This window comes from Ictalurus furcatus, chromosome 14, assembly GCF_023375685.1.
Source record: "Ictalurus furcatus strain D&B chromosome 14, Billie_1.0, whole genome shotgun sequence".
Lineage (NCBI taxonomy): Eukaryota > Metazoa > Chordata > Actinopteri > Siluriformes > Ictaluridae > Ictalurus > Ictalurus furcatus.
Window position 1 is genome coordinate 16,870,850 of NC_071268.1, and position 11,373 is coordinate 16,882,222.

The 11,373-nt window shown below is 39.3% G+C and overlaps 2 protein-coding genes across 4 annotated transcripts; one reads left to right on the forward strand and one right to left on the reverse strand.

Annotated features, from left to right (window-relative positions):
* Positions 1-50: 50 nt before the first annotated feature.
* On the reverse strand, positions 51-4,936 carry LOC128618249 (zinc finger protein 397). Of its 2 annotated transcripts, none has more exons than XM_053641779.1 (4): positions 4,743-4,936; positions 3,416-4,098; positions 2,524-3,059; positions 51-1,106 (listed from the first exon to the last, which is right to left on the reverse strand). In XM_053641779.1, exons 2-4 carry the CDS (start codon positions 4,087-4,089, stop codon positions 838-840), a joined length of 1,479 nt encoding a protein of 492 aa, XP_053497754.1. In that variant the 5' UTR covers positions 4,090-4,098; positions 4,743-4,936; the 3' UTR covers positions 51-837. The 2 variants fall into 2 exon arrangements, with proteins under 2 accessions (XP_053497754.1, XP_053497753.1); XM_053641778.1 differs by having other exon boundaries at positions 3,416-4,657.
* A 1,267-nt stretch (positions 4,937-6,203) lies between these two features.
* Positions 6,204-10,647, forward strand: svip (small VCP interacting protein). 2 transcript variants are annotated; one of them, XM_053641782.1, is made up of 4 exons: positions 6,204-6,796; positions 8,676-8,726; positions 9,689-9,802; positions 9,912-10,647. In XM_053641782.1, the coding sequence occupies exons 1-4, from the start codon at positions 6,734-6,736 to the stop codon at positions 9,924-9,926; spliced, it is 243 nt and encodes an 80-aa protein (XP_053497757.1). In that variant the 5' UTR covers positions 6,204-6,733; the 3' UTR covers positions 9,927-10,647. The 2 variants fall into 2 exon arrangements, with proteins under 2 accessions (XP_053497757.1, XP_053497758.1); XM_053641783.1 differs by lacking the exon at positions 6,204-6,796 and adding an exon at positions 7,387-8,522.
* Positions 10,648-11,373: the final 726 nt, after the last annotated feature.

The window sequence follows — 11,373 nt, forward strand, 5'->3', positions numbered from 1 at the left end:
TTATATTGAACAGTTCTAAAAAGGAACAGACCATTTTTAATACCTTTGAGTATACTCTAAGCAGAAATATTTATTCAGACACATTTGTTTTTGTTATTTAGTATACTTTCAGTGCATATATCCACTAAAAATCTAAACACACACACACACACACAATGTCGTTGTGTTTAAGTATGTCTTTTGGCTTCATACTTATAAATATGAACAATAAAGTATTTTAAATATGTAGCTGCTTCTCTGCAAACAGTAATGGGGCATGACATGTCATTGAAGGGAACATGAACAGTGTGATGTACTAGTACATATTAGAGAAGAATTGAAGATCATCTGCCAAAACACTGTATCTGGGGGGAATATGGACATTTCAACAAAACAACAATCCCAGACATCCAGACAACCTAACTCAAAACTGCTTTCTAAAAAAGGAAGGAGGTGCTGGCATGGTCTAGACTCTAAACCAGTCTCCTGACTTTATTAAAGGAGGATTTTGAAATTACGAGTCTATCAAAGAGACCCTCATAACTTGAAAATTGAAGAAAATTTGCCAAGAGTAATGGGCCAAAACTAAACCACAATGCAGCAAAAACCCACTTTATCGCAAAAGTCTCAAAACTGCAATTGCTAACAACGGCTTTGCAACAAAGTACTAGCGTTAATAATTGGTGGTGTGCGAATACTTGTATACAAAAGTGTCCAAACACTTATTTCCCCTCACTGTATCTGTGAAGAGAGAGGTCTTAAATGTCACTGGCAGTATAAACTGTATATATTTGCAACCACTTCTGCTTGTAAATTGCATGATCATTCAGTAGTCTGTGTTTTAGCTATAGGGTGTGTTCACAAGTATTGGCTGGGGTGCATTTTCTTCTGATGCTGATGCAGGTTGTCTTTAATCTTAAAAGCTCTGCCACAGTCAGAGCACATGTAAGGCCTTGCCTCCGAGTGGACAACCACATGTTTGGCAAGTGTGCGGCTGTGGCTGAAACCTTTCCTGCACACTGGGCACTGGAAGGGTCTCTCGCCGGTGTGGATGTTGCGGTGCTCCTGTAGCCCTCGCTCCTGAGCGAACGCAGAGCCGCAGTCAGAGCAGATATGGGGGCGCTCACCTGCCAAGAAGAGCCAAGAGTTAGTTAGAATGCTGACAGTGTCTAGAATAGTATAGCATTTCTTATGCCGTTTATTTTAGACAGTCTTTAAAATCATACTGAAAGGCAAAATCATAGCTGGATGGAATTGCAAAGACACTCAAGGAATAGACTGAAGTATGTCTCGGTGCATTGGAGAATCACAGCCTGAACTCTAAACGAGTTTTTTGTTAATAATATACAATGACTACGTTTACATGCACATCAAATTCTGTTTATGGTCCATATTCAGGTTGCAGCCATATTCCGGATACAATTGTTATATGCGTATAGGCATCAGAATATTCCTGTATACATGGTTGTTGTAAGTGTGCCTGAGTTGCCATTCCTAAATACCTAGCCTACAGCTAAGCATCTGTTAGCACCCACAATTCCTTGTGAACTGAGCAGGCGCATACCTCTCATACAGTTGTATGTTTACATGCAACACATTTCAGATTAAAACAGGTATATTCCAGGGGAATTTGGGGAATCAGAATATTGTATTAATCTGAATCGTGCAATCAGATTGTGGCGTTACATGACTCCATACTAATGAGAATACTGCCAAATTCTGATTAATATGTGAATATTAATGTGCATGTAAACATGGCTATTAGCACCTTTACTTTAAAGAAAACAAATTTGTACCAAAATGATGTGGAAATGTTTTTATTTGGATTAATTCTCATGTTGCTTTGGCATCTTTCTCCAAAGATAAATGCTATAGATAACGCTCACTAGCTAAGTGTGCTTTCCTCATGATCTAATCGAGTTTTTGGATAGCTCACCATAGCGAAAGACATAAGACATAAGTCTAATCAATTCAGTTTGTGATCAGATACAGGCTGATAATCGTCTTAATATTAACATATAAGTAAGACTTAAAAAGCTTGGAATCAAATACAAAATTTCTTCTATTTGTACTCAATATGGGAAATCATGGGATATTGGTGCTCCTTTTAGATGATGGATAGATTGAACTGAGGCTAAAAAAACAAAACAAAAAACTGTACCTAACAGCTGGAATACAGTCTGTTTTACCTGCTAAAATAATCCAGTGTGTGTGGTTACAATGTGAGTCTCATTCAGTAGAACTTTCTAGCTGCAACATGGCCATGGATGGCACATAATGATGCACACTAACAGCTTAATATTATGTATAATATGCATCAGTACTGCTAAATGGAGTAAAGTGTAAAGGGATAATCGGTGTAAATGCCTGAAATGTGGTAATCTTTTATCACATGTATATATAACCAGTCCCATATTGCCTAGTATTTACTGATAATGTATATGAATTTCGTTATAACACATCGTAGTAATATCATGCAAATGTATTGCCACTGAGAATCAACAAATGACTTGGACCACAAACTTTGTTGTTTCTCTAGCATACCTGTGTGTGTGCGCTGGTGGCAGCGGAGGTTGAAGCGGTCTCTGAAAGCCTTGTTGCACTCAGGACAGTGTAACATTTTCCGATGCACGCGTAAGTGGTTAGTTAATTGGGAAAGGGAGGGAAAGCGCAGATCGCAGTGTTGGCACCCCAGACTTTGCCCAGGAGTACATATGTGCTTTCTTAGATAGTCAAACCTCTTGAACTTGCTACCGCAGTCCGGACAATCAAGTATGCGTTTTAATTTTGCTCCTGTGGTTAGGCTCCCATTCTTATTAGCTCGCCTTGGTGAAGACTTGATTGATTCGCCACTATAGCAGGCTCCATGAAGCAGAACTTGAGAATCATGTCTAATGGAAGGTGCGTCTTCAGCATTTAGGACTGGCTTTATATCAGCCATTGATGGGGAAAGCATAGCATCAGAAACCTCTTTCTCTTTAAAATGCTCATCTCCAACAGTAACTTCCAGGCTGTGGCTATCAGACGAGAAGACTGGTTCCGAGTCCAGCTTCTTCAGCTCGTTGGAGATGATATAATCCCTGAAATGGATTTAGGTCAAATGTCAGGGACACTCAGGTTTGAATACAACTCAACCTTCACTCTATAGACACACAGCCACACACACACACACCTTTTCCAATGGACAGGGTGGTATACTACAGTACATATCAAGACCCAGAAATACCTGTACCCCAGTCAAATGCATGTGTTTGTTTCCCACAACATAACAATACCTGTGAAAGTATGCAGTGTTTTCTGGAGGTTATTGGATGATGATTAGTAACGGGGACGAATAACTCATTTCAACATATGACCATTTGGGACACTCTAATTCTAACCTTGGATACTATTTGGGATGGCTAGTAGGTGAATTGAGACACAGGGAGTGCCTTACCTTGAGTAGACATGGTCAGTATGCGCATCATCATGTTGTCTCTCCGTGTCTTTTTCCCATTCAGCTCTGTTATCTACCAGGAAGGATGCTGCCATGTCAGCGGCCTCCTCCATGTTCTGCGGCTGCTCTTCGCTTGTCTTCTCAATTGCATCTGGTGGGAGAAGAGAGAGGAATTTCTGCAGCGCCACTTTTCTCACCACTTCCTCAGAGCTGCACCTTTCAGGCTGGAGCCACTTCTTTGCTGCTTCCTCCACCCCGACTTTTAGCTCCCGCAGCCCCCTATGTGGATCATACTGGACCATGTTAAAGTCCCTCCACCTCTGATACTCCAAGGAGCATGCCTGCCTCCTCATGTCTGACTTTACAGCTTCATAACTCAGCTCATGATCATCCTCATCTGAGGTCTTCACACAGAGGAGCTGTGCCAGCCTTGAACCCCACTGCCTCTTCGGGATTTTGCTGTCATCCAGAGCCCGTTCGAAGACAGACAGGGAAAGCTCCAGATCGTCCCCGGTCAAGTCCAGCTGTGGCAGAGACAGCTGCTGAGGGCTCGTGTTGTCTGGATGTAAAAGCTGAGCAAGAAACTGTGCCTGGATTTCTCCTTGAAGGGCTACAGCTCTTTGCAGCTGAACATGGAGGTCCAGGAGAGAGCGCAAACACCGGATCACATCCATAGACTCAGACTCAGATCCGGAGGAAGACACACACAAAAAAAGAGGAAAAATAAATGAACATACCAAAATGAATGTGCATAGAGGAACATTTCACTTCCATTCTTAAGGGTGAGGTGATCAAATCCGCAATATAGAGAAATAAACAGGACACTTGACATATCTGGGTTGGGGACATTTTAACTTGCTTAACATGATTTTAATGTACCAAAACAACAGGAACACCAAATGCCTACAGCTTAAAGATAATAATAACAATAATAATAAAAAAAACAAAACAGTAATTAAAAGCTGGGGCGGGGGGGATGGGGGGGGGGTGGATCACTATATATATCATTTATGTGCAGAGTAAAGTGTGTTTATGATCAGTAAATCGTAGAGGAGTTTAGCATTTCTATGTTGTTGTTGTTGTTTTACCCCATTCAGCCATGTAAATCATTTCCTGTTCCTGTTTGAAAGCGAGTAACGCAAAAACAACTGATGTCTTTCCAGACTGTTCTTTTTCCAGTAACTAGTGTTAATGATAAGTGAAGAGTAGGAGAGATGTTGTGTTCCCATGTCGGTGTTTTTTCTGCATGAAGCAAAAGGCATGACATGAATGACAGAATGTGTTTGGCTAAAGCTAATCTACAGTAATTTAATTGAAGTCTACCTACCACAGTTCAAAAGCCCAAAGAAGCGAGAATGAGTCTGCAAACAACACCAGCTCTGTGGACAAACCTCTGTCAATTACCCTCGATTATATTTGTTTAGAGCTGTGTATATTATTAGCTTTGTCTAAGATTCAAACATCGCCAACGCTAAGCCCACTTCCTCTTCTTCTTCTGCTTCGTTGTAGTCGTTTTCTTTTTCTATGTTTTTCTTTTGCGAGTAAAAGCTGTTATCGCCACCCAGTGGCCAAATTGTGAACTAGATGGTTGTAAACCACGTGGACACCTCTGCTAGGACTCCTGTAAAGGAGAGATTTCTGAAGAGATGCCCATTTGTCTACGATTTGTTGCATATTTATTTGGGTGTATAACACTGACAAATTCCCACCAACCAATTTACACCAACAGGAGAGCCACGGACACTGAAAGTTTTCTCTGAGCAGATATTTTATAGACAGCCCTGCTGTAATGTAATTTTTGTCCATCTTTACAGAAAGTCTTCTGACTTGATTATCAGTGACTCTACATTCAACTCAAGTCATCATCTAATAGTATAGTACATTGTTTTAGCAGTATTGAAAACGACCCCATCCACAGTGCGCAACAGTAATCAGTTTTAAGTTCCTCAGACTCATTTGCAAATCCAATTCAAAAGTCATCGCCCTCCATGTAGCCGCAGCAGTATTTTTATTGCAGACGTCCATCCTGCAGGTGCAGAGGGTAGTGTTCCTGAGAACGGGTTACTGTCTGTGTGGAGTTTCCATGCACGTTCTCCCTGTGTCAGCATGTTGTTTCCTCTGGGGTCTCCAACTTCCACACAAAAATATGCTGTAGATTCATTCATTCACTCATCTTTAGTACCCACTTTATCCTGGCCAGGGTCACAGTGGATCTGGAGTCAATGACAGTAAAACACTGAGCAGAAGGTGGAAGAATTCACTGGGTGTTTTCTTGCCTCAAGACCAGTATTCCCAAGAAAGGCCCTGGATCCCCAGGATTAAGCAATTGCTAAAGATGAATGCATGCATGAATGAATGAATGAATGAAAGAATGCCAATTATTCAAGGTTCTTCCACAAGTGCCAAACATCTTTAGGATTCTAACACATTCATAGCCCTGGATGACTGAAAACCTTCATTTATGTAATTCAAGTTGATAAAAACAACCACTAGGTTTTAAATCAGTTACACCATGAATATATTGACAAACCCACGTGTAAGAAACTATTAATGATTCCGATTTAATATGAACAAATCCTTGTGTCTGTAATGTCTTACTCGCTATTCCTTACAAATGGAGAAGTGCATTGTGGGTATTCCTTAACCAGGCTATATCTAGGGTACATAAATTGAACACTAACCCTATGTAGTGCATAGTGGCATTTCATGAGTGGCTTAAATATTCTTTACTTTGCTTGACATGGCTATACGGAAAGCTAAAACTCTGCAAACAGTGCACTGGAAAGGGGTGCGTTTTGGGGCACTCCGGGTGTGTTTATTTTATAAATACTGTGGCTCTTCCGTGCCACTGTGTGGCGCTGCTGAGTAACAGAGCAGAAGCGCCCTCCTTCTATAACGGGACCTGCAGGAACCAGTAACACCCTGACAGCTTATCATCGGCTTTAAATTTACACAAGACCATGTAATAAATATGTACTAAACAAGGTCGGATACTATTTTCCCGCAGATGTCAGATCGTATGAAGAAGAGGTCTGGTCGGACTTCATTGGATTTGTAGTTCCTTAGTGGTCTTTTAGTATGTAATCTGGTCGCTAGCTGCAGCCTGTGTTTACATTAGATAACCCAGTCTCCACATAGAGTTCGTAAACTAGCATTCCTAGCTAGTTCAGTTTTTTCGCAGAGCCGATTGTATTTTTAGTGACAGTCGCGCAGTGCGGTAGTTGGTATTGAAATACAGAGCTTAGCTGTAGCGCTGGCATTACTATTGGTGGCTGTTAAAAACTTTTGGACTTTATTGCCACTGTGTTGTTGATCAGTATGGGGATGTGTCTGCCCTGCCTGGGTGGAGCTGCGGACGACGTCGCAGTAACTCCTGATCCTGTAAGTAAACCTCAATTCATATACATTGTCTTAGCTGCCACTTATGCTGCAGTGTGTGTGTGTGTGTGTGTGTGTGTGTGTGTGTGTGTGTGTTGTGCAAAACTCGATGTTACTAGCAGTTAAAGATCTTACTTTGTTTATGTTCTGCCAGCATGCCTTTTGTTTTACTGCTTAGAATGGACATCAGCTGACACCTCTTCTAATCAGTGTGTTAAAGTGCTTCTGAAATTAAACTCAGTGTTTTCTTTTTTTTATTAACATGCCCCGTAGTGTTATGGACACCAGTATGGTAGTATACCTATTAGGGCTGGGTATTACCACCAATTTGGCGATTATATGGTTTCAGTTCAATTCGATTCTTATTTATATGGTTTCGATTCGATTCCTAATTATATGGATTCGATTTGATTTTTATTCATATCGTTTCGATTAAATTCTTATTTATATGGGTTCGATTCTTATTTATATGGTTTCGGTTAGATTCATATTTATATGGATTCGAGTCGATTCTTATTTGTATGGTTTTGATTCGATTAGATTCTTATTTATATGGATTCGAATCGATTCTTATTTATATGGTTTTGATTCAATTCGATTCTTATTTATATGGTTTCGATTCTTATTTATGTGGTTTCGATTAGATTCTTATTTATGTGGTTTCGATTCGATTCTTATTTATATGGTTTCGATTGGATTCAATTCTTATTTATATGGTTTCGATTGGATTCAATTCTTATTTATATGGTTTCGATTGGATTCAATTCTTATTTATATGGTTTCGATTAGATTCTCATTTATATGGTTTTGATTCGAATTTGATTCAATATCAATTAGTTATCAATATTTCATTTAAAATGTTAGTTTTGCAGACACGGAATCCATGTTTTAATATAAGTGCTGGTAACTGAAACCGTCCTACTTAGCTATGTTACTGTAATACACATTTACATTAACAATAGGGCCCACACAATTATGTTTCATTACTTTTTACTTTTACTTTGAGCAACAAACATTGTAACAAGAGATCATAAATATGTGCATATAATGCGCACACAAGCTAAGCACAAACCACATACTGCACATTACTGTAAAAAAATAAAAAACATTGTAAATGTGCAACAGTGAAATTCATTAATAACTTCAAACAACATGTTTAAGAAATAAAACTGTTTTCCAAATTCAAAACATGAAAGATGGTGACATGTTCAGGAGGAGAGGCGAACTACAGATAATATTCACATCCTCTCAAGTAAAGCACTCGCATTAAGTATTGATTCAGGGATTACCCAAATAGATATAATTTTGTTAAATTGAAGATCGATTAAAATTGGAGAATTGATATCTTTTACCCAGCCCTAATACCTATTAAAATATTTCTTTAATATTTAATTTAATTGTATACTTTGTAACTTCTGGGAAAATGATAAAAAATTGTGATGACCTGTTCTGTACTAGTCTTGTTTCCATCCAATGAAATGCTCTCTACAATATATATGCCCCACCCCAAGGGGCGGGGCTTGCTCTACAGTAGCAGTTTATTAGCAGTTAACAAGAGAGGATGATGAAAATGAAACCACGGTTAAACGTTTTTCTTCAATTTCAGTGGGAACTAATTGCAAGTAGGAAGGTTAGATCACATGTGGCCTAGGATTGGTCCGTGGAAGCATTCAAGCCAGTTATGTGGATTTGTCGCAGTACTGCATCATACCTAATTTGCATAGAAAATGTAGGTAGGATGGCGTCTGGCCCAAACAATCTTTGTGTATGAATATTTGGAAATCTTCTTGATGACCCCCACACACCCACCTTTGCCACTCCATGAAATAGTCTGTAATGATATTTATTTGGCATCTTCACGTGCATTTCTTTGTATTTGCAGGAAACAAAAAGGCGACAGCTGGCAGAAGCTGCAGAGAAGCGACAGAAAGAGGTAACGGCTTTATCCTAATTCATTTTATAACATGAAGTAGCAAAGCAGATTTACTTTCAGCTCTGTGACTACTTGTAAACACCAGAGAGGATGTTTATTGATGTTTACAAGGCCGTTGTAGCTCCTGCTGTTTTTCCAGTTTCTCCAGACTCCTGCCATTTTCAGTACATTCGATTTTGAGCTTCTGGGCTGTATCTGTTAATTCTCAAATGACATCGCTCACACTTACTCATTAAAAAACATCCAGTCCTTCTGACATATGGTTTCATCTGCACACATTACTGCTCATATGATCATATGTAGTGAATGTGTTATAAGAAGGATGGAGGATCAAACCAGCGCCATCATTTCTGTCTTTTCCATTTGATGCCTTCACCACAATTCAAAGATAATAAAAAAACAACAACAACTGCATATCAGGTTATTCCATCTATCACATTTTATTAGAAGGCTTGAAATTAATTTTGGTTTGCCCCTCATATACATTGTGGGCCCTTTAGAGATTTTCATCAGCACTAACCGCTCGTCGAGCTGCTAAAGCAGCAAGGTAAGTAGAGTACCATTATTTCATCTCTACACTTTGACCTCTGGGCAGCGTCACATTGCTGCGATTTTCTATAGCGGCTGATTTGAAGCGAACAAGACTGATAACAGAGCAACTGCTTTTAACCACACAGTTTTCTCAAGTGTTTCTTGTGTGCAAAATGAATGCTCACTTTCATTCCTCATGTCATCCCACGTTCTCAGCATGCTTCTGATGAGCACAGTACACTCAAGCACAAGCTTATATAACATGATGCTCTACCCATTTTTATTTATAAAATTGTAATAGTTGTATACATGGTGCACAGAAATGTTTTTGAGGGAAAAAAGATTTATTGTTTTTAATCCAAACTGTAGCCTGAAGTTTTTCACTAAGTACAATCGTGTAAATGTTCTAGCTTTGGTTTTTCTGATTTTAGAGCACACACAGGGGCATCAAGAACCCAGAAGCCGTGGAAAGGAAAAAGAAGAAACAAGAGGAGATTGAAAAGCAGGCAATGAGTACATCACCATCCGGAGGCAGTGGACTTAGGGTAAAGCTCATATGAAATCAAATTAAACCTTAACCAGCTGTGTAGTTTAGACTCATTTACTTATTCTCTCTGTTTATTGCTTATTATTGTTTATTATTGTTTCTTTTAGTGGCAGGTTGGTTAGCACAAGGTGAAGAGAGGACAACAGCGGTCAACTTTGCGGCCAGCCCACACGAGCTGTGTTAACCATCCAAATGAGAAGGGTGTTTTTGTTTTCTTCTTCTTCTTCTTCTTCTTCTTCTTGAAATCAAAGCTTTTTGGGTCGGTGTTTGCAGCTTATAGACATTTTGCCAAGCTTCCTGCAAAGGACATCTGATAGGACGGAGCTCTTTGGAGGTCACGTCTACTTTATCATGCCGAGATGCGATGTGCCAGTCAGCGGAACACTGACATAACCAAAGCAGCAGTGTGTCTTTTAATACACTTGTTTATTTGTCACTACTGAGAGACACGGCAAGTTCACAGATCATCCAACAGGGTGCTAATCAAGAAGGGTCCGTTATTTTTAAATAGTACAAATGATTGAGATGAATGTAACACTAATACACATTTCTATCACATTTTGTTATGGATTGATGTAAAGCATTTGTCACATTCTCTTAGACACACACACATACACATATATATTTTAGGGTTAAGTTATACTCTGCTGTGTTTTGGTTAGAGGACTAGAGTGCAATATAAATTATTTGTTCTGTCAGGATTGTACAGAATGTTGAAGCTAAGCATGAATACTGATCGTGTGAATTGGTCTATTTGATATTTACCGTTACAAACCCATCTACAGACCAAAATTAATAATGAATGTTTATTATACTGGTGGTAAATGAAGGTCACTGATTGGTTATTCTTGTGTTGTGTTCATTTACTCTGATGGAGGACAGCATATTATGACCCAACAGCCATAATAGTGTCAGTTCCATATTGTGTGTGCAATAAGGCAGCATCGTAGTTTAGCTTGCTCAGCTATAGTGCTCGTATCTTGTGTGAAAGCCAGGCACAGAACTGAGCTTTACTTTTTATATTAACACAAAGTTTTTTAAAGAAAGGTTTATAAAATATCTTTACTATCAAAGCTCAGTGTGCTTGCCATTTTTGTCTGAACCATGAAATCCTGTCCCTCACCATCTGAAGGGTATAAGGCCGCTGTGTTAGTTTAATACGCTTGAATAAATTCCTAATCTTAATTTCATCCGATTCTGATTTTCTCTTTGATATTTCTGTAGAGATAAACACACACACACGCTCACACATACATGCTCACACACAAAAATACACAGACTATAAACAGTAGAAAATTACTCAACAAAGACACCAAATGTTTGTGGATACATGACCTTTACACCCATATGTGGTTCTTCCCCAAATGGTTGCCACAAAGTTGGAAGCACACAATTGTATAGGATGTCTTTGTATAGTGCAACATTACAAGTTGTCTTCACTGGAGCTAAAGGGATCAAACATGTTCCAGCATAACAGTGCTCCCAAGCGAGGTCCATGAAGACATGGTTTGCCAAGGTTGGAGTGGAAGAACTTGAATGGCCTGCACAGAACCCTGACCCCAACCCCTC

Excerpts from the sequence above, each read along its gene's own strand:
- svip (XM_053641782.1), top strand. The coding sequence starts at position 6,734 with ATGGGGATGTGTCTGCCCTGCCTGGGTGGAGCTGCGGACGACGTCGCA. Across the intron at positions 6,797-8,675 it reads TCGCAGTAACTCCTGATCCT|GAAACAAAAAGGCGACAGCT; the intron begins GTAAGTAAACCT and ends TTGTATTTGCAG. Across the intron at positions 8,727-9,688 it reads CAGAGAAGCGACAGAAAGAG|AGCACACACAGGGGCATCAA; the intron begins GTAACGGCTTTA and ends TTCTGATTTTAG.
- LOC128618249 (XM_053641779.1), bottom strand. The coding sequence starts at position 4,089 with ATGGATGTGATCCGGTGTTTGCGCTCTCTCCTGGACCTCCATGTTCAG. Across the intron at positions 3,060-3,415 it reads ACTGACCATGTCTACTCAAG|GGATTATATCATCTCCAACG; the intron begins GTAAGGCACTCC and ends AATCCATTTCAG. Across the intron at positions 1,107-2,523 it reads CCACCAGCGCACACACACAG|GTGAGCGCCCCCATATCTGC; the intron begins GTATGCTAGAGA and ends TCTTCTTGGCAG.